Genomic DNA, 23,332 nt, shown 5'->3' with positions numbered 1-23,332 from the left:
GATGTCATTTCAAAATCCAAAAACTTTTGCCTGCAAACAGAAACAAAAAATTGTCTAGTTTTGTTTTAAATTACCACCCAAGTCCTGCCATTTTTGTTTCCCAAATGCGCTAAAACAGATCACAAGTTGTTTCTTTCAAGAATTGAGTTGATTTATTTCTTTCCTCTCGTAGTTCTACAAATGTTTATAGCTAAGTGAAGGCCTTATTTCGCCATTTTTAAAAAACGAAGTAAAAAAACAAAAACCATGACATTCCCCTTTAATGGCCTTAGCTCGCACGAGTCTCCTGTAGCTCAGTGGTAGATTATCCGAACTAGTAATCGAAGGTCTTAGGTTAGACTCCTAATAGGAGCACTCGGATTTCCTTTTTCCAAGTTGCTTGTGTCACCCACTGATTTTATACTTGTTCGCAAGGTTTAAGCACGCGCACATTCGTCGCTCTGCGATCTTCCTACGAAAACTAATGGGTCCTAGCAGCAGTTAAATCTCTCCTCTCCAAGAAATTTTGTCAATCTCATCACATTTATGTTTTATGTCGAGTGAAATGAAGTATAAAGTTCTTCGAAATTTCCTCTCTTTTAACATCAACATTTCACCTCGTCGGTATTCTATGTGAAAACTTAATTAGAAAGAAGTTTAGTGTTACAACAAACTATCTAGTTTTATGATTTTAGTTAAAGAGAGATCGCAGGACAAAGCCATCAAAACTATTAATTTTTGAACACCAAAAACCTAAACATAATCAAAATAAATAAATAAACACAAATTAATGACACCCACACAAATTATCAACGAGGGCATTAACTGGTCGTGTGATTACACGATCCGCATGCTAGAGATGCCAGGATGAAACTTGGCAACAAATCCGGAAGTAATGAAAAAGACAGGGCATTTTAGGAAGGTACAGTTCTAAGAACGAGAAATAGAAAATTTATATGCGTTTTATAACTGTGTAAAGGTTGCCGTTGTTGGGGGTTTTTTGTCAGCCCTTCTGCTTTTTAAAGCATATTTAAGTCTATCAAAGGAAAAAGTAACAAAACATAAACTTAACAACAACAAAAATCTGACAAGGTTCCTGCACTGAGTTTAAAAGAATCAAATGATAGAGTGTGTGATTTAGCCGAGGGCAGCTAGCGTCTGATGTGCTAACTTGACATCTCTTCCCGGTGTCGTCTTCAATTGGTACAAGAAAAAAACTCCCATGAATTTTTCACAAAAAAACAATTTGCAGTGCGAAAATGAAATTGGTAGATCATGGACAAACGTGCACCACTGCTAGCAGTCAGACGACATGTGGGTTCAAATAAATGTCGGTTACACTTGTAGCCCACAGCGCGCCGGTTTGCTTGGTAGGCAAGCGCTGAGCTGTGTTTAGACAACTCGCAAGCTCCTTTTCCTTAGTTTCGTTACTTGCAGTCGCTTCTCTCGTGTTCCTAATCTAATATGGCGGCTTTAAAGCACATCATTTCGGCACATTTACACATTTAACGTTTGCTCGCGTTCGCCCAAAGAAATTTTCCTGTATTGCAGGCTTAGATTACACTTGTGAGGTTGTAACTTCATAGCAGTAGATCACGCGGTGAAGATCGTGGCGAATAAACTGTCAAACTGAAGGAAATCCTTACGCAAAAAAGCAAAACAAAAGCAAAGGAACAAACGATTACAGTCTGTGCACACGAGAGCATATTATTTTTCTTCAATCAGATATGATTCACAAAAGCTCTTTCTCTGGCAATTTTACGATCGTTTCCAGAGTTTTTAGCCCAAGCAAAACTACTGAAACGTTATAAGAATTACAAAGAATATCTCTGCATATCTCCAAGCCTAACACTGATAGCAGTCCTTTTCAAACACAAGCAAGGTAACTTTAATCCTTTGAGTACTAACAGTGATCAGAATCAAATTTCTCCTTGTGATATCAATGCTTACGCAACCCCTGAGGTCATGAGAATTACGGATATGATCACCCAAGGTGGATTTTCTTGATATTTTAAGAAAAGTATGGGGACAAAATAGGAGAATTTGTTCTTTCATATTAGAAGTTAAAGGCTTAAGTATCTACGACCAACGGATGGCGCAAAGGTTAACTCAAAACGTGGGTTGAGTTTGTTGTTAATTCTCGTCTTTGCTCTGAGAGGTTTTTCTCCGGGTACTCCAGTTTTCCTCTCTCCTTAAAAACCAACATTTCTAACTTTAAATTCCAATTCCAACAGGAATCTGAGGGCCACAATTTCCTCAGTCCTAACAGAGTGTTACGTGTCACCCTCTTTAAAGAAAGTTAATTTATTTTATATACTATTTAAAGGCCTATTCTACTCTCAAACCAATGTCAAAGCGACATGTGGTGACGTTTAAACTACCGCTCTCTGGACTTGATTTTGAAGGTAAGAGAGAAGCACTTTCCTTTCCCATAAATTATCTGTGGCTCGATCTCAATGAGTGTAGAAATACAAATAATCTTAATGACAACTTTCGAAAATACAAAAGATATTGACCCAGACAGCGAGCCGTTATTAACACTCTTCCAAATAAATATTTGTTCATTCCCGTTTGCGAAAATTTCATGAGTACCTCGTTTTCACGAAAGCTGTTAGCAAGTTACAAAGAAATCAACTTCTCCTCAGTGAAAAACAACAGCATACACAGTTTCGAGCAAACTGTCACTAAATAAACAATTTTTACTTTGTGTTTCACTTGGGTAATTTTATTGCTTAGTGATATGAGACTTTGATAGAAGGCGTGTGTTGTTCCCGTACATGATTAGTTTTGCAAATACTCTTGTGCAAAGTCATTACCTCATCATCAGCTTCAATTAAAAAAAGAATAAACAGAATAAATTTCTCGCACGACAGGAAAAAACTATTTCTTCGCTCAGGCTAAAAATAATTTTAAATCGATTCCAACTTTTAATAAGCCTCACTTGGATATCAAGAGTTCGAGTTTTGTGCACGTTAGTTGCACACCTGTGCAAATCTAATCAGCTTCCGCTTTATTTGATAAATACTACACACTTAAAATCTCATATCAGCAAACGCCAGACAAGCAAAGCTGAATAAACAGTTAGATAAACTTTTCTCGACCTATTGTTTCAGCTCACGATTATAGATTTTCACTGAACAACAGCCAAGCTATGTCAGTCTTTGTGTATTCTATATAAGGAGCTTTCATTGCCACAAAATTACAGTGTTAATTGCACACGTCTTGAAGACAACATGAAGACTTTTGCAGCTCTTCTCCTTATCAGCGCTTTTGCAGCTTATGTGGCCGCTGAAGAAGTAGCTTTTAACAAAGCTGTTTTTCAATTCTTGGACGAACGGCATGATGAAAAAATGGCCCAGGTTCTGAGAGACCAGGGACTGCCCGAGGATACCTTGGTTGCCAGCGATCGACCCCAAACACCAAACTGGATGGTAAGTAAAGGTGGAGTGATTACTTCTTGAATTTTTTTTTTTTTTTGCTTTACCTACCCTAGATTAGTCGAAACAAATTATTCGACGAATACGAGATCTAGATATTAGGACAAATGTTAAATTAGAAGTTAGGTTTGTATGAATTGTCGTGTAAGTCGCCACAGAGAAATTTTCAAATTGGATACTCTAAGGCGAGATTTTACCTGAATTTCGTCAAAAAGGGATTTTTTGTTTTCTTTAAAATTTAATTTCTTTAGCCATTAAAGTTTGTGGTATTTCATTAGTACTTTCTCTCCCTATAGTTCGCGGATTTTTGTAATTATGAAAGGTGGACGAAGGGAAAAAGGTCCAAAAACAATACGGGGTAGCAGAAATGGCGCGGTGAGGAGCGCACACGCCTCCCACCAATGTGGCCTGGGTTCGATCTCCGACTCACTCGGCGTCATATGTGGGTAGATCAGTTTGTTGTTGGTTCTCGTCCTCTCTCCGCGAGATTTTATCTCCCGGATACTCCGGTTTTCTCCTGTCCTCAAAAGTCAACACTTCTAAATTCCAATACGATCTGGAAAGTGGCTCCAATTAGCGCTCTGCTCTAAATACATCAACGCTTAAATAAAGTGATTTTACGGTGATTATTGACCCAAATGTAGTACCGTTACACCTTTAGTTGTGGTTAGTTACGGATTCACTGCTTTTCTCTTTATAGAAACCCTGCGTTGTTGGAGGAAAAATTTGTTGGCACTTTGCGAGACACGATGCCTGTAAGAAGCTGGCCTGCATTGATAACTTCCTCAAATGTGTCGTTACAAGGCACCCAACTCCCCTCCCCACCCTTAATCCGCTACAGGTAATCATAAAATAGCAGAGAGGTACCTGTTACTACGTAAAATACTGTAACGTTATGATGAAAAACCCGATCACTTTAGTAAATCACAAATCACAAACAGTAATCACAAATTTTAATCACAAATAGTAAATGAAACAACAACAACGACAAAACAACACCGAATAAGTCCAGATGATTAAATGACCTCTCAACATACAGCCGATATATCTAAGATTTAGTGATATGCTTACCTCAAAGTTCGCATACAACTCCAATTCTGTAGCAACTCTCATAAGCTGGTAATTGTTTTAACTGTGTGACAGCTGCTGATGTTTTTAGGGTTGGGGTATTGTTCTGTTGTTTGTTCTATTGTTTTCTAGAGGAGTTGCAAACCAATCACGTGAGACCTTATGAGGGCTGATACATCGTCCATACAACGCGGTTTCGTGAAAAAAAAAATCAGATATACACGTATCAAATTGAACAGTCGAACAGAAATTTAAAAGGCTAAAACTACAACACAATCGTGTATAAGAGAATAAGAGCAGTTTTCAATCGAGTGTTGTAAAACCAGCCAATCAGAACAGACCGAAACACCGCAACGAGCCAATCAGAATTCCGAACAAATACATGTAACCGGCGCGGGAAACTGACGCGCCCGACCAAGTCACGATTGGTTTTGGATTTGCTCAAGAAGATGGGGCGAGTTTTGTTAAACATACTAAGGCAAAACCAAATCAAATGAAAAACTTCTTTCGACACTCAATTAACTCTATTTTACTATATTCTCAAATTACTGTCTTCCAATTGCAGAAAGCCTGTGTGGCGCTGTTGTATTTGTGCAGGAAGAATAGTCCAAGCTGTGCGGGTGAGCTCTGCTGCTTCGTACGTATCAAAAGTTGTTTCAAGATGGCTATGGGAAAACCAAAAGCGTGAACACTCGCATGCATGTTAAACTGTTACCATGGCAACATATAGTGAGATATCGATCAAGATGATGTGCAATCAGGCTCAATATTTTTTCTTTATTCCATATATTTATGTACTCATGCAGGCAACTAAGGAATAAAACTATCAAATCAACGCCTCTCTGGATTATTTTTTTGTTTCAGCTGTAGAAAATGTGAATGTCTGTTTCTGGGTTTTGGTCCCCTTCGTTTCATTCCTTTCACCCGCTCCTTTGCGTCTCCCGCGGAATTGTTATCTTTGTTCATCTTCACATAATACATTAGCAAAAAAAAAAACAGTATAAATATAACGGAGGAAGGGCATAAAATAGTTTAACTAATACTTAGCCCAAACAGACAAGGATGGTAAATTATCACGTTTTGTAGGGAGAGAACGAAAGAAAAAAATATACATTATAAAGCGATCAACTCATTAATGATTCATAAGCCCATTGACCTATCAAATGGTCGATAATACATCACGTGCAATGTCTTTATATCAATAGTCCTCCTCCTTATTAGTATGCAGTATTTTATCAGCTGAAAAACACTCTTCATTAGTATGCGGTGTTTTATCAGCTGATAAACCACCCCTCATTAGTATGTGGTGTTTTTCTCGTATGCTAATTTCCAACATTCACTAAAGCATAATTGTTATGAACTCTATTGACACACTTTTCCAGGAATGTTTTTCAAGCCGTTCAAAAACTCGCAGCACGTATGATTTTTGGGTATAAAACAACTCGGCTGTACCTGGTGGTTTTAAACCCGATAAAACACTGCTGCTCGTGTTTCAATCATTACTAAACACACATAGACATGGGAAAAAACTATTAATAAGGGTGATAAGAGGAAAATAATTATACTAAGTCAAATCTTAATATTGAGAGGAGTACAATTTCGGTAGAGGCGTTACGAGTACCATAATTATGTTGCTCTGATATGAAGGGAAGGGAGAACTTGGAGGATTTGTTGTCGTAAATGTGATCGTAAAGAAAAAGACAAGTATGTAACTTAACCATATCTAGAAATTTTAAGTAATGTTTAAAAAACGAGCAGGAGTGTTTTATCGGGTTTAAAACCACAAGGCGCAGCCGAGTGGTTTTAAACCCGATAAAACACGTGCTGCAAGGTTTTTGAACGGCTTCAAAAACAATCCTTGAAAAGCGTGTGTCAAGAGAGTTCATAATAATGATGAACGTTTAAAATTATCATACGAGAAAAACACCGCATACTAATGAGGAGTGTTTTATCAGCTGTTCTCAAGCTCATTAATAATTCATGAAGAGAAAACAAATGTGATCTTAATTATCATAACATTTTGTGATATTTTGCTTTGAATTTCTCCAAGAATTATCAATAGTTTGAGAAGCTATATCAAACACTCAAAAGTGTTTCCTCCTATTTCCAAACACCTCGAAGCCGGTTAAAAAAAACTCGGCTGAGCCTCGTTTTTCCAACCTAATTCTCGGCGTTTGGAAATCGAAGGAAACACTTCCTCGTATTTGATCTATTACATAAAACACCGCATACTAATAAGGAGGAGGTTTATCGATATCAAGTCACTGCACGTAATGTATTATCGACCATTTGATAGGTCAATGTGCTTATGAATTATTAATGTTATTTATTTTAAAGATTTCATCTATTCGTTGACCCTTTTCTTCTTTCTTTCTTTCCATCATTTTTCCACTTTTAGTCGATGGTCTCAGTAGAAATGATTGGTTGATAGCCCTAGTAAAATATGAAGAGAGCCAGTTCGAGTAGGCTTATTATATATCTCAGTTATCTCGGTAACGTTGTGGCTGCCTACGTTTATTCAAGCAATACAAAATGATGACCCAGTATTTGGGGCTTGTAACCGTTGCTGAAAAATTCAATCGCAGAAAATTTCATGAACGAAATCTAATCCTCAGAATTTCGAAGCTTTCCGAAAAATGCTAGTTGGGAGAATAAATTAAAGAAGGGGTCATCTCTAATCACTCATCATAAGGAGTGAATTTATGGCTTCATTTTTGTCGATTTTTTTCACGACTTTTGATCATTTTCACGAATTATATGCCAAAAAGGAATGAACCTATTGCTCGACTTTTAATTATTGTCGCGAATTTGAGAAATGGACCGGATGGCTCCCTTTTTAGCTATTTTCTCGACTTTGAGAGCAAAAAGATTCGATTTATGCCTTGATTTTTCGCCGTTGTCACGAAAGTTATACCAGAAAAAATGACATTATTGCTCGATTTTAGACTATTTTCACGAATTTAAGACCAGAAATCAATGAACTTATTCCTCTACTTTTACCTATTTTACGAATTAAGACCAGAAAAGAATGAACACATTTCTTGATTTTTGCCAGTTTCACGAATTTGGGTTCCGAAAAAACGATTTTATTTCTAGATTTTTGACTATTTTTACGAAATTGAGACCAGAAAGGAATGAACTTGTTTCTCGATTTTTGACCATTTTCGCGGATTTTAGTCCAGAAAGAAATTAACTTCTCGCTCGATTTTGAACTATTTTCTCGAATTTGAGACAAGAAAAGAGTGAACTTATTGCCCGATTTTGGCTTTATTCACCAATTTGACACCTAAAAGGAGTGAACTTATTGCACGATTTTTTCACCAACTTGAGATCACAAAGGGATGACCTTTTTGCCCGATATTTAGCTATTTTCAAGTATTTGAGAACAGAAACAATAACTTATTGCTCGATTTTTGCCCATTTTCACAAGTTTAAGAGCACAAAAAATGAACCTATTGCATGATTTTTGGCTATTTTAACCAATTTGAAACCAGAAAGGAGCCAGCTTATCTCTCAAGATTTGGCTATTTTCACGAAACAAGACCACAAGGGAATGAACTTATTTCTTGATTTCTGGCTATTTTCGCGAATTTGAAGACTAGAAAAAACTTTACTTATTTCCCAATTTTTGTCTGTTTTCGCGAAATTGAGTCCAAAAAGAGTGAACTAGTGCACTTGCTCCACTTAATTTTTGGCAATTTTCGCAAGTTTGAGACCCGAAAGCAATGCAATTATCTCTCGATGCTTGGGTATTTTCTAGATTTTCACACAAGAAAGGCATGAACTTATTGCTTGAATTTTGGCTGTATTTCCTAATTTGAGACCATAAAGCAATGAACTTATTGCTCGGTTTTTAACTATTCTCACGGATTTTAGACCAAAAAGGGGTGAATTTATGGGTTGATTTTCGGCCATTTCCACGATTTTGAGAACAGAAAGGAATGAACTTGTTTCTCGATTCTTGATCATTTTGGCTATTTTCACGAATGTGAGAGCAGAAAGGAGTGAACGTATTGCTCGATTTTTTTTCTATTTCCACGAAATTTAGTGCAGGAGGGAATAAACTTTCGATTTTTGGCCAATTTCAAGGATTTTAGACCAGAAAGGAATAAGGTTATTTCTAGATTTTGGGCTATTTTGACGAATTTGAGACTAGAGAGGAATGAACGTATCTCTCCATATTTTGGCTATTTTCACGATTTTGGGACCACAAAGAATAAAACTATTACTTTATTTTTGTCTTTTTCCCGAATATGAGACAGAAAGAATATTAATTGAACTTATTGCTCCATTTTAAGTTTTGAAGGTAGAATAACAATAAACTTAAACGATCAGAGTTTTGACAGCACACTCGAACGAAAACATTGACTCGAGCAATCATTGTGAGCTGTGCATGATGGGATAGATATCCTTGTTTTGGTTCCAGTGCTTCTCTGACCTGTCACGCAAAAACGTGACTTTAGAATCTGTCACCACTTAGATGTCTGGTGACCCCCACTCTTTTTTCGATTGATCACTTTCTTTATCGATTGTCTACGTTTTAGAGAAAAATGAAAAAATCTATGGGGCAGAAGTTTGATTATTTTCTATTTTTCTGTCCACGCGCCATCGAATTACACTCTTTTTTGTCTGTGTGACGATCGCGATATGTCCTCTTTAAGGGCTACATTTAGTTACAAGGATGACACCAGTTGGACTCATTTACGAAACATATACGCTTAGATAAAATTTGACTAAAATAGTTTGTCTCCAGTTACTCATCTTGAATATTTTAAACTTAAAACTGTGGAGATCATTTTGAGTTACGAAGGCCCAATTTTTTAAAATCAGGGTATTTTGCCAGCGCTGTATCTCTGAAACGAAGTCGGTGACCCCCCATTTTTTTTGCATTTCTGACATCAATAAATTATTAGCTGACCATACGTAAAGTATGAAAAAAATCTGTGGGGCAGAACGTTTTCGCGCGAACGTCCTTAAGCGGCCAGTTTTCAAAGTCCCGATTGTTTGCTCATACAAACGCTGTATTTGTTACCTGTATTAGGCGGCCACCTCTATTAAGCGGCCGCGGCCACCCTGTAGCAGTCCTATGTTTGTCTTTCTTTGTTATTTTTACCTGTATTAAGCGGCCACCCTTGAATGGAAACTAAGCCATATGTTATTTTACAGTATGTGGTATTTTATTGTGTGTAAAATGCGATCCAGCATCACTATAAAGAAATAACATTTACAAAGCTACTGTAAGCTGATACTCGGCCGTTTAATATAGTTAACGCTTTTCAGATGTCCGCAATGTGCTGAAGTACAGTACCATATCACGAACGCTAAAAAAAAGTTTGTTTTGAATATGCTTCACTCTTTAGCAAGAAATCCCTCTTTAATTAACTTGTTCTTCAGCCATGTGACATTGAACATTGAGCGTAACAACTATGAAATGACGGAATGAGATATTTTGTTGTGAACTGTAAGTCATAGAAATAGAGCACTGTATACCGTAGGAGAGTGGAGGAGTACGATTTATTGTATAGTACTTTTACACAATGTATATTATACCGTTAAGTTACAAGTTGGCACTGAACTTTGTTTAAAGTATTGATCACTTGAAAGAGTGTTAATTGTCCTATTGTTTCCTTGCATGAAGTGTTTTTTTATGATACGCCACTAAAATTGACATTAGACCACGCCCAGTGAGTATTTTAGTGATCCTGTATTAAGCGGCCACCTGTATTAAGCGGCCAGTTACTCAAGTCCCGAGGGTGGCCGTTATATACAGGTTCGACTGTATTCCTCGATTTTTTTTGGTGTCACACTTATATAGGCAAATAACAATAGCTTGATGGAAAACCAATCAGAAGCGAGTGGCGTCTTCACGTACTAACCAACAGGAAAAGGAGCAATAGAATAATTACTGCAAAGAACTTGACATAATTAGAATGGTCAACATAAATGACTAAACACAAAGAAAGAGAATTCAGACAGACCAGCAATAATTTCGTAACTATTTGCGTTTGCTAATTTCTACCGCTAGATAAGAATAGAAAGAGATTCGCGTAACATATTTCTGATCTACTGAGCTATTGGAATACAAGTATTCAATCACATATTCTCCGGAAAATCGACCTGAAACAACCTTTGCTGAAGTCTTCGTAAGTTGGTTTCTTGGCGAATTCGGTTGTGTTTTGACGTAATTGCAAATCAGCTGTGTTCGTTGGCTGGATTCAGTGGATTCAATAGCAACTATTTGCTCAGTTTGTGGGTCAGGTCAGAAGCAGGTTACGGTTTATGCCTCGGGCGCGAAATAATAACTCGTTTACAGCAGAGCAAAAAACTGCTCCACAGTAAGTTCATGTTCAAGGCAATAAGTTCATTTATTTCTGGTATCGAATACATGAAAAGGAAATATTTCTTTTGGAAACAGATTTGTTGCGAGGAAACAAAAATTGTGTAGAAATTTTAAAGAAACATTTAATACCCAAAACATTTTGAAAAGCATTTTTGAAAAACAGTGTTCGTGCTGTGTTTTGTTTCGTTTTATTGTCTTGTTTTGTCTTGTCCTCTGTTGTACTGCATTGAATTTTATTGCATTTCTCTGGTGTTGTGTAGTGTTTTGTAAACTAGGTATGCTTTCTTTGTTTTGTGTTTATTGTGTTGTGTTGAGTATGTATGTTTGTCATTTTATTGTGCTCTTGTTGTGTCCTATAGTGTGTTCCTTGTCTCTATTGTGTTGCCCTTGTCTCGTGTTGTCTTGTGTTCTGTTTTTTTGGAGGATAATTGGATGGAAAGATAATTGTATTCGGTATTGAATTGTAGTGTATTATGGAAATCAATGGGTTCGATGAATAACAAAAAAAGAGGGTTCATTCTGTATACTGTGCGATAGCTTTACTGATTCCACCCAAACCATCCGGGTGGTGTCGCACTTATATAGGCAAATAACAATAGCTTGATGGCAAACCAATCAGAAGCGAGTGGCGTCATCACGTATTAGCCAACAGGAAAAGAAACAATAGAATAATTAATGTAAAGAACTTGACATAATTAAAATGGATTAACATAACTGACTGAACTCAAAGAAAGAGAATTTGGACTGACCAGGAATAATTTCGTAACTATTCGCGTTCGCTAACGCTGCCGCTAGATAAGAATAGAAAGAGATTCGCGTAACATATTTCTGACCTATTGAGCTATTGGAAGACAAGTATTCAATCACAGATTCTCTGGAAAATCGACCTGAAACAACCTTTGCTTCAGTCTTCGTAAGTTGGTTCCTTTGCATCGGTTCGCCAGTGTGTTGACGTAATTGCAAGTCGGCTGTGTTCGTTGGATGTAAAGTAATTTTGTTGAGTAAACCTCAACTGCTTTCCAAATTGATCCCTTCAAAAAGTACAAAATTTTCCGATCGTGTGGTGATGATTTCTGTAACGGTATAATCTCTACCGCTACTAGCTTTCGCGCGACAATTTCTGGACTCAAATTGGTGGTAATAGGCCAGAACCTAGCAATAAGAGCACTCTTTTTTGGTCTCAAATTCAAGAAAATAAGCAAAAAATCGAGCAATCAGTTCATTCCTTTCTGTTATTAAATTCGTGAAAATAGGCAAATATCTAGCAATAAGTTCACTCCTTTTCTTGTCACAAAATTCCTAAAAATAGTTTGAATTAGGAAATAAATTCATTCCTTGCTGACGAAAATTGCCTCAAATTGAGAAAAAAGTTGATTCGTTTGTTCTCAAACTCGTGGAAATGGTTTAAAATCGAGCATTAAGATCGTACCTTTCTTCTCTGAAATTGCAAAAATCGAGAATTAAGTTGATTTTCTTTCTTTTCTCAAATTCGTGAAAAATGGGCAAAAAACGGACAATAAGTTCACTCCTTTTTGGATCAAATTCGTTAAAATAGCTCAAATTGGAGCAATAAGTTCAATTCTTTCTGTTTCAAATTTGGGAAAAGAGACAAAAATAAAGAAAAAGTTTTATTCTTTAAAATCTCAAAATCGTGAAAATAGCCAGAAAATAGAGAAATACTTTTATTCCACTCTGGTCTCAACTTCGTAAAAATAACTTTATTCCTTTCTGCTCTAAAATCCTTGAAAATGGCCAAAAATCAGAAACAAGTTTATTCCTTTCTTTTCTCAAAATCGCGAAAATATCCAAAAATCATGGAAGAAATTCACTCTTTTTTATCTCAAAGTCGTGAAAATAGCCAGAAATCGAGTAACTAGTTTTCTCTTTTTGGACTCAAATTCGCGAAAATAGGCAAAAATTGGGAAATAAGTAAACTTTTTTTTGTCCTCAAATTCGTAGCTAAAAATCGGGAAAAAGTTGATATCTTTTTGCTCTCATATTCGTGAGAATAGCCAGAAATCGTGCAATATGCTCACTGCTTTCTGGTTTCAAATTCGTGAAAATAGCCATAAATCGAGAAATAAGTTTATTTCCTTGTGGTCGTATTCCGTGAAAATAGCAAATCTCGAGAAATAAGTTCGCTCCTTTCTGGTCTCAAATTGGTGAAAATAGCCAAAAATCATGCAAAAGGTTTCATATTTTGTGTTCTCAAACTCGTGAAAATGGGCAAAAAATCGGGCGATAAGTTATTTTTTCTGTTCTCAAATTCTTGAAAATAGCTAAAAATCTATCAAAAAGTTGATTCCTTTTTGATCTGAAGTAAGTGAAAATTGCGAAAAATCGTGCAATAAATTCACTCCTTTTAGGCGTCAAATTCGTGAATAAAGCCAAAATCGGACAATAAGTTCACTCTTTTCTGGTCTCAAATTCGAGAAAATAGTTTAAAATCGAGCGAGAAGTCCATTTCTTTCTGGACTAAAATCCGCGAAAATGTTCAAGAATCGAGAAACAAGTTCATTTTTTTCTGTTCTCAATTTCGTGAAAATAGTCAAAAATCGAGCAATAAGCCGTTCCTTTTTTTTTCGGAACTCAAATTCGTGAAACTGGCCAAAAATCAAAATATGTGTTTATTCCTTTCTGGTCTTAAACTCGTAAAATAGGCAAAAATAGAGGAATAAGTTTAATTTTTTCCGGTCTTAAATTCGTGAAAAGAGTCTAAAATCGAGCAATAACTTCATTTTTTTCTGGTTTGACTTTTGTAAGAATGGCAAAAAAAATCAGCTATAAATTACACCTTTCTGCTCTCAAAGTCGGGAAAATAGCTAAAAGGAGAGCCATCAGTCCATTCTTTTCTGGTCTTTTCATATTCGTGAAAATAAAAAAAAACATAGATACGTTCATTTCTTTTTGGTCTCAAATAAGCAAACCTTGACGAAACTCGAGAGTAAAGTTCATTACTTTCTGGTTTCAGATTCGTAAAAACAGTCAAAATCGAAAGATAAGTTAATTCCTTCTGCTCTCAAATTCGGGAAAATAGACAAAAATCGGGCAATAAGTTCATCCCTTTCTGGTCTCAAATTCGTGCAAAATAGCCAAAATCGAGCAATGAGTTGACTCCTTTTCTGGTCTCAAAATTCCTAAAAATAGTTTTAAATCGGTAGATAAATTCATTGCTTGCTGACGAAAATTGCCACAAATCGAATTGTTCTCAAACTCGTTAAAATGATTAAATATCGAGCATCAACATCATACCTTTATTGTCTAAAATTGCAAAAATTGAGAATTAAGTTGATTCATTTCTGCTTTCAAATTCGTGAAAATGGGCAAAAATCAGACAATAAGTTCACTCCTTTTAGGACCAAAATCGCTAAAATAGCCAAATAGCCAAAAAGCAATAAGTTCAATTCTTTCTGTCTCAAATTCCGGAGAATAGACAAAAATAAAGACATAGTTCTGTTCTTTGTGGTCTCAAAATCGTGAAAATAGCTATAAATCGAGAGAAAAGTTCATTCACTTGTGGTCTTGTTTCGTGAAAATAGCTAAATCTTGAGAGATAAGTTGGCTACTTTCTGTTCTCAAATTGGCGTAAATAGCCAAAAATGTTGCAAAAGGTTCATTTTTGTGCTCTCAAACTCGTGAAAATGGGCAAAAATTGGACAATGTTTTATTTTTTCTGTTCTCAAATTCTTGAAAATAGCTAAAAATCGATCAAAAAGTTGATTCCTTTTTGATCTGAAGTAAGTGAAAATTGCGAAAAATCGTGTAACAAGTTCACTCCTTTAGGTTTCAAATTCGCGAATAAAGCCAAAATCGTGCAGTAAGTTCACGCTTTTCTGGTCTCAAATTCGAGAAAATAGTTCAAAATCGACTGAGAAGTCCATTTCTTTCCAAACTACAAACCGCGAAAATGGCCAAAATCGAGAAATAAGTTCATTTTTTTCGGAACCCAAATTAGTGAAACTGGCCAAAAATCAAGAAATATGTTCATTCCTTTCTGGTCTTAAATTCTTAAATTAGGCAAAAATAGAGGAATAACTTCATTGCTTTTCGGTCTCAAATTCGTGAAAATAGTCTAAAATCGAGCGATAACTTCATTTTTTTTTTCGGCTAACTTTCCGAACAATGGAGAAGAGTCAAGCTATAAATCCAATTTTCTGCTCTCAAAATCGAGAAAATAGCTAAAAGGGGAGCCATCGATCAGTCCATTGTTTTCTGGTCTTTTCATATTCGTGAAAATAGAAAAATACTTATAGATACGTTTATTTCTTTCTGGTTTCAAATTAGCGAAACTACAATCATGGACAAAAGTGTTGAGGCAATTTACCAAAACTAACGCTTTCGAACTAACAATGGTATTTTGTATTTGAATTAAAACGCCTTTTTCATCTGTTGTCACCTCTCCCCTCCCTTCACGTCCCAAACAATGTAGCAAAACGCTATCTGGATGTTTATTTGTTTCCAACATTGGAAAAGGGGGAAGGGGAAGCTACCTTTCACGAGGGAGGAGAGGAGAATTTACACCTTGGGAAAAAGGTTGGTAATTTCATTTGTCTCGACAACTTTCGTCCATGATTGTACGGTCTGAATTTGATGCTTTTAAGAAAGATGGGAATTTTAATCATATTTATTCATCTAGAAAATGTGCGTGTACCCAGCATACTCAGCGTCAACACTTTTCCGCGAAAAGGCCAGTCACGCGCATCAGAGTGAGATTATTACGTCACAAATGACACATTATTGGTGATGTGGATGTGATATCTTTTTGTCGCGAGAAGGAGGGGTGTGGAGCAAAAAATAACCAGAAAAAGAACAAAAGAGACAAATGAAAAACAAAATAACAAACGAACCAAACAATCATGACTAACAAAAACGAAGAAATAACAGCGAAAGCAGAAGACCTCTTAGATTTGCGAGTGAGCGAAGATGGTCGTGGACGAAATTGCAGCGCGCGTGACTTAACTGGCAGCACTTTGCTTGACTATTCAAACGTATTACATTTGGAAAGTTCGTTTTAAACGGTTTACATTATTTTTAAGTGATTCTAGACGGTTAACATGATGATATGTTTGAATTCAAGGGTTCACATGCCCAATAAAAGAAAAGGAACAATATATTTTATCCACGTTATGTGAACCGTTGTGAACCAATGTGAACCGTTGCAAAGTTGCTTTATGTGTACTGCTCTAACATGACGTTTTCAATAAAATCAATTGACAGCTAAATTCAGCCTTTGTGCGTCCACGGTTTCTAATGGCGACCCACGAGGAGCTTAGAGAAGCACTTTTGGCAGGGCGGTATTTCCCGCTGCACCTCGCGCGGAACTTAATGATGCAGCTTCAAAATTCTCCACCTTGAGGACGTCACATCCATTTAGTGTTGGTAAATTACTACGTTCTTGAATAAGATTAAGGGGCCTTTCCCTTTGGCAAGGATCGGAGTGTCTCTTTGCAAACAGATTTCGGTAGAATAATCAGGGTCTTTAGCGCGGGCAAATGAACTTAATTACCTTCTAACATCAACAATAGATCGTGCCACGGGATAATTTGCGCTGACCAACTCAAGTGTATTAAGGCTTGACCAGCCTAATTGTTATGCACATTTTTATTTGGAGGGGAAGTATTTGTCCGATCTCTGTAAAACTTGGAAAATAGTTTATTATCGGTGTCCTTATTAATTTTCCAAACTTTGCTGTATCAGATTCTAGTCACGTGACCTGAAAACGAATTATAACGGTTAAAATCTTTACTGTTTATTGTGTTGTGTTGAGTATGTATGTTTTGTCATTTTATTGTGCTCTTGTTGTGTCCTATTGTGTGTTCCTTGTCTCTATTGTGTTGTCCTTGTCTCTGTTGTGTTGCCCTTGTCTCGTGTTGTCTTGTGTTTTGTCTTTTTGGAGGGTAATTGGGTGGAAAGATAATTGTATTCCGTATTGAATTGTAGTGTACTATGGAAATCAATGGGTTCTATGAATAACAAAAGAAGGTTCATTCTGAATACTATGTGTTAGGTTTACTGATTCCGCCCAAACCAGCCGGGTGGTGTCGCACTTATATAGGCAAATAACAATAGCTTGATGGCAAACCAATCAGAAGCGAGTGGCGTCATCACGTATCAACCAACAGGAAAAGAAGCAATAGAATAATTAATGTAAGGAACTTGCCATAATTATAATGGATTAACATAACTGACTAAACACAAAGAAAGACTGAGAATGTAGACAGACCAGCAATAATTTCGTAATTATTCGTGTTTTCTTGACTCTGCCGCTAGATAAGAATAGAAAGAGATTCGTGTAACATATTTCTGATCTATTGAGCTATTGGAAGACAAGCATTCAATCACAGATTCTCCGGAAAATCGACCTGAAACAGCATTTGCTTCAGTCTTCGTAAGTTGGTTTCTTGGCGAATTCAGTTCGCCTGTGTGTTGACGTAATTGCAAATCAGTTGTGTTCATTGGCTGTTAAGTCATTTTGTTGAGTAAACCTCCACTGCTTTCCAGTTAATTCCCTCAAAAAGTACAAACTTTTCCGTTCGATTCCCGTTCAAAGCTTAAAGGATCGTATGGTGATGATTTCTGTAACGGTATAACCTTTACTGCTACTAGCTTGCGCGCGACAATTTCTGGACTCAAATTAGTGGTAATAGGCCAGAACCGAGCAATAAGTGCACTCTTTTCTGGTCTCAAATCCGTGAGAATAGTTAAAAATCGAGCAATAAGTTTATTTCTTTTGTGGACTCATAATCCGTGAAAATGACCAAAAGTCGTGAAAATGGCCAAAATTGAAGCCATAAATTTACTCCTTGTTGGCGTTGTTGACGTCTCCCAGGTGCTTTTCAAACACGTTGTTGGTTCCCAAAGGGTTAAGTGCAAAACTAAGTAAAAAATAAGAAGGGATGAGTGATTAGAGATGACTCGTTCTTTATTTTATTTTCCCAACTAGCATTTTCCAGAAAGCTTCGAAATTCTGAGGATTTGATTCCGTTGCCGGAAATTTTCTGCGATTGAATTTTTCAGCAACGGTTACAAGCCCCAAATACCAGGTCATCATTTTGTATTGTTTTTATAAACGTAGGCGGCCACAACATTACCTAGATAACCGGGATATATAATAGGCCTCCTCGATCTGGTTCTCTTCATATTTTACTAGGGTTATCAACCACTCATTTCTACTGAGATCAGAGACTAAAAGTGGAAAAATGATGGGAGGAAAGAAAGAATAAAATGATGAAATAATGGATGAAATCTTTAAAAAAAGGATTTAACTGAAAGGGGTAGGTTCACTGGGATTTTGACCTTTTGCGGTGAAACTGAATGGTGCGACACACACCTTCATTTAGTTACAAAATAATTCTAGGAAAGCAAGATAAAGAAATCAACTTCGTTCTTGAGAGGAACAACTTCAGATCATTACCTGCTCTAGTAAATTTTGGAAACGAAAACGGGAGAACTTGAAAACAGTTAGTTTAACTTTTTTCAAACTACTGTCCATTCTAACCCAGTTCATCTGTGGCCAGAGAGACTCATCAATAGTCTTAGTACACTAGCACTGAGGTAACAATCTCCAACAAATTTGAGCAATATTTCTAGGTTTCTGTCGATAAACGAACGTTTTTGAGTTTTTTTATAGGACACCAAATTTCCGTGACACTTCCTAAATACAAGAGAGCAATGCCACTATAAAGTCTTTCACGATGTTTCTGGTAAAGATGATCCGCAGGAACCTAAAGCTAACAACGCATGGGTAATTCTTGCCTGCTTTTGACTCGTGCAATTATTAATGTGTTTTTGAATGTTTTATAATGTATAGTTTTTCTTTCGTTCTCTCCCTACAAAAAGCGATAATTTACCATCCTTGTCCGTTAAGGGCTAAGTATTAGTTAACTATTTTTGCCCTTTCTCCGTTATATTTATACTATTTTTTTCTAATGTATTATGTGGAGATGAATAAAGATAACAATTCCGTGGGAGACGCGAAGGAGCGGAAGAGAGGAATGAAAACGAAGGGGACCAAAACCTAGAAACAGGCTATCACATTTTCTACAGCTGAAGCATAAAAATAACCCAGAGAGGCGTTGATTTGATAGTTTTATTCCTTAGTTGCCTGCATGAGTACATAAATATATGGAATAAAGAAAAAATATTGAGCCTGATTGCACATCATCTTGATAGATATCTCACTATATGTTGCCATGGTAACAGTTATTATGCATCCGGGTGTTTACGCTTCTGGTTTTCCCTCAGCCATTTTGAAGCATCTCTTGATACGTACGAAACAGCAGAGCTCACCCGCACAGCTTGGACTGTGCTTCCTGCACAAATACAACAGCGCCACACAGCCTTTCTGCAATTGGAAGACGGTAGTTTGAGAAAATAGTAATATAGAGTGGTTTTTGATTGATTGTCAAAAGTAATTTCTCATTTGCTTTTGTTTTGCTTTAGTATATTCTGTGATTGGTTAACAAAACGCGCGCCATTGTTTTGAGTAAATCCAAAACCAATCGTGACTTGGTCGCGCGCGTCAATTTCCCGCGCCGGCTTGGCGCCGGTTACATGCATTTGCTCGGAATTCTGATTGGTTCGTTGCGGTGTTTTCATCGGTTCTGATTGGCTGGTTTTACAACACTCAATTGAAAACTGCTCTTATTCTCTTATACATGATTGTGTTGTAGTTTTAGCCGTTTTAAATTTCTCTTCGACCTTTCAACTTGATACATGTATATCTGATAGTTTGTTTATTTTTGTCACGAAACCACGTTGTATGGGGAATATAACAGCCCTCATAAGGTCTCACATGATTGGTTTGCAACTCCTCTAGAAAACAATAGCACAAACAACAGAACAATACCCCCGACGTTAAAAACAATCGCAGTTGTCACACAGTTAAAACAATTACAAGCTTATGAGAGTTGCTACAGTACTGGAGTTGTATGCGAACTTTGAGGTAAGCATATCACTAAATCTTAGATATATCGGCTGCATGTTGAGAGGTCATTTAATCATCTGGATTTATTTGGTACTTTTTGCGTTAACTATTTCCCGTACATTTATTTATTGTTGTTGTTGTTGTTTCATTTACTATTTGTCATTACATAAAGTGATCGGGTTTTCCATTATAACCTTACAGTATTTTACGTAGTAACAGGTACGTCTCTGCTATTTTATGATTACCTGTAGCGGTTTAAGGGTGGGGAGGGGAGTTGGGTGGTTTGCAACGACACATTTGAAGAAGTTATCAATGCAGGCCAGCTTCTTACAGGCATCGTGTCCCGACAGGCGCCAACAAATTTTTCCTCTAGCAACGCAAGGTTTCTAAAAAGAGAAAAGCAGTAAATCCATAACTACCCACAACTAAAGGTGTAACGGTATCACACTTGTGCTAATGATCACCGTAAAATCACTTTATTTAAGCGTTGATGTATTTAGCGCAGAGCGCTAATTGGGGCCACTTTCTAGATCGTATTGGAATTTAAAAGTGTTGACTTTTCAGGAAAGGGGAAAACCGGAGTATCCGGGAGAAAAACCTCTTAAAGCAAGGATGAGAACCAACAACAAACTCAACCCACATATGACGCAGAGTGAGGCCACATTTGTGGGCGGCGAGTGCATTCATCACCACCGCGCCATTGCTGCTCCCACGTATTGTTTTTGGACTTTTTTTTCCTCGTCCACCTTTTAAAATTACAAAAATTCGCGAACTATGGGGGAAGAAAGGACTGATATAATACCACAAACGTTAATGGTTAAAGTTTTTACTTTAAAGAAAACAGAAAAATCCCTTTTTTGACGAAATACAGGTAAAATCCCACCTTAGAGTATCCAATTTCGAAATTTATCTGTGGCAACATACACGACAATTAAAACAAAGCTAACTTCTAATTTAACATTTATCCTAATATGTAGATCTCGTATTCGTCGATTAATTTGTTTTCACCCATCCAGGGTATAGTTAGAACTATCTTTGCAGTTAGAAAAAAAGCAACAACAACAAAAAAGAATTCAAGTAGTAATCGCTCCATCTTTACTTACCATCCAGTCTGGTGGTGCGGGGTGATCGCTGGCAACCAAGGTATCCTCGGGCAGTCCCTGGTCTCTCAGAACCTGAGCCATTTTTTCATCATGCCGTTCGTCCAAGAATTGAAAAATAGCTTTGTTAAAAGCTACTTCTTCAGCGGCCACATAAGCCGCGAAAGCGCTGATAAGCAGAAGAGCTGCAAAAGTCTTCATGTTGTCTTCAAGACGTGTGCAATTAACACTGTAATTTTGTGGCAATGAAAGCTCCTTATATAGAAACCACAAAGACTGACGTAGCTTGGCTGTTGTTCAGTAAAAATCTATAATCGTGAGCTGAAACAAAAGGTCGAGAAAAGTTTATCCAACTGTTTATTCAGCTTTGCTTACCTGGCGTTGGCTGATATGGGATTTTAAGTGTGTAGTATTTATCAAATAAAGCGGAAGCTGATTAGATTTGCACAGGTGTGCAACTAACGTGCACAAAGCTCGAACTCTAGATATCCAAGTGACGTTTATTAAAAGTTGGAATCGATTTAAAAATATGTTTTGGCCAGATCGAAGAAATCTTTTTTTCTTTTTTTCCTGTCGTGGGAGAAATTTATTCGGTTTAATTTTTTAGCTAAAGCTGTTGATGAGTTAATGACTTTGCACACTGGTGTTTGCAAAAAAATAATCATGCACGGGAACAACACACGCCTTCTATTAAAGTCTCATGTAACTAAGCAATAAAATTAACCAAGTGAAACACAAAGTTAAAAATGTTTATAGAAGACAGTTTTCTCGAAACTGTGCATATCGTTGTTTTTCACTGAAGAGAAGTTGGTTTCTTTGTAACTTGCTAACAGCTTTCATAAAAACAAGGTACTTATGAAATTTTCGCAAACGGGAGTGAACAAATATTTATTTGGAAGAGTGTTAATAACGGCTCGCTGTGTGTGTCAACGTCTTTTGTATTTTCGAGAGTTATCATTACGATTATTTGTATTTCAACACTCATTGAGATCCAGCCACAGATAATTTATGGGAAAGGAAAGTGTTTCTATCTTACCTTCAATCTATACGTTAGTTTTGAGTTAACCTTTGCGCAAATTCTCCTGTTTTGTCTCCATACTTTTCTTATAAAATTAATGGAGAGAAGTTATTAAAATATCAAGAAAATCCACCTTGGGTGACCATATTCTTAATTCTCATGACCAGAGGGGTTGCATAAGCATCGATATTACAAGGAGAAATTTAATGCTGATCACTGCTAGGGCGCGGACTTAAAGGGTTAAACTTAGCTTGTACATATTTTAAAAGGGTTAGTATTAGTGTTACGGTTGGAAATATGCAAAGATATTCTTTGTAATTCTTATAACGTTTTAGTAGTTTTGCTTGGGCTAGAAACTCTGGAAACGATCGTAAAATTGCCAGAGAAAAAGCTTTTGAGAATCATATCTGATTGAAGAAAAATAATATGCCCTCATGTATGCAGATTGTGATCGTTTGTTCCTTTGCTTTTGTTTTGCTTTTTTGTGTAAGGATTACCTTCAGTTTGACAGTTTATTCGCTGTGAGCACGATCTTCGCCGCGTGATCTACTGCTGGGAAAATTTCTTTGGGCGAGCGCGAGCAAACGTTAAATGTGTAAATGTGCCAAAATGATGTGCTTTAAAGCCGCCATATTGGATTAGGAACACGAGAGAAGCGACTGCAAGTAACGAAACTAAGAAGTCTAAGAAAAAGGAGCTTGCTAGTTGTCTAAACACAGCTCAGCGCTTGCCTACCAAGCGAACCGGCGCCAGCGCTGTTGACTGCAAGTGTAACCGACATTTATTTGAACCCACATGCCGCCTGACTGCTAGCACTGGTACACGTTTGTTCATAGTCTACTAATTTAATTTTCGCACTACAAATTGTTTTTCCAAAAAAATTGTCATAGGAGTTTTTTCCTTGTACCAATTAAGGACGACACCGGGAAGATAGATAAAGTTAGCACACCACACGCTAGCTGCCCTCTGCTAAATTACACACTCTATCATTTGATTCTTTTAAACTCAGTGCAGGAACCTTGTCAGTTTTTGTTGTTGTTAATTTGTTGTTGTTTTTATATAATTTTTTTTCTTTGATAGAATTAAATGAACTTAAAAACCAGCAGGGCTGACAAAAAAAAAACAAAAAACCAACAAGCAACAACAACAACATCACGCAGTTATTAAACGCACATAAATTTTCTATTTCTCGTTCTTAGAACTGTACCTTCTTAAAATGCTCTGCCGCTTTTACTTGCAAATTCCGGATTTGTTGCCAAGTTTCATACCAGCATCTCTAGCATGCGGATTGGGTAATAACGCGACTAGTTAATGCCTTCGTTGATGATTTGTGTGGGTGTCATTAATTTGTGTTTATTTATTTTTTTTGTTAGGTTTGATTAAGTTTAGGTTTAAAAAGTTGTAGAACCGAGAATTTAATTTTGGTGTTCAAAAATTAATATTTTGGATGGCTTTGTTCTGCGA

General features: G+C 36.7%; 2 protein-coding genes across 2 annotated transcripts; one reads left to right on the top strand and one right to left on the bottom strand.

Moving 5' to 3' along the window:
• The first annotated feature begins 3,177 nt into the window (after positions 1-3,177).
• LOC146487344 (uncharacterized) lies at positions 3,178-5,323 on the top strand. Its single transcript, XM_085085701.1, has 3 exons — positions 3,178-3,410; positions 4,117-4,257; positions 5,050-5,323. The coding sequence occupies exons 1-3, from the start codon at positions 3,213-3,215 to the stop codon at positions 5,170-5,172; spliced, it is 462 nt and encodes a 153-aa protein (XP_084941827.1). The 5' UTR covers positions 3,178-3,212; the 3' UTR covers positions 5,173-5,323.
• Positions 5,324-18,895: 13,572 nt separating this feature from the next.
• Positions 18,896-21,095, bottom strand: LOC146487343 (uncharacterized). Its single transcript, XM_085085691.1, has 3 exons — positions 20,854-21,095; positions 19,996-20,136; positions 18,896-19,168 (listed from the first exon to the last, which is right to left on the bottom strand). The coding sequence occupies exons 1-3, from the start codon at positions 21,049-21,051 to the stop codon at positions 19,046-19,048; spliced, it is 462 nt and encodes a 153-aa protein (XP_084941817.1). The 5' UTR covers positions 21,052-21,095; the 3' UTR covers positions 18,896-19,045.
• Between the last annotated feature and the right edge of the window lie 2,237 nt (positions 21,096-23,332).

This window comes from Pavona decussata, unplaced genomic scaffold, assembly GCF_977016875.1.
Source record: "Pavona decussata unplaced genomic scaffold, jaPavDecu1.1 SCAFFOLD_16, whole genome shotgun sequence".
In the NCBI taxonomy this organism is placed as follows: Eukaryota; Metazoa; Cnidaria; class Anthozoa; order Scleractinia; family Agariciidae; genus Pavona; species Pavona decussata.
The sequence above is the reverse complement of the archived record's forward strand: the minus strand, read 5'-3'. Positions and strand labels throughout refer to the sequence as shown.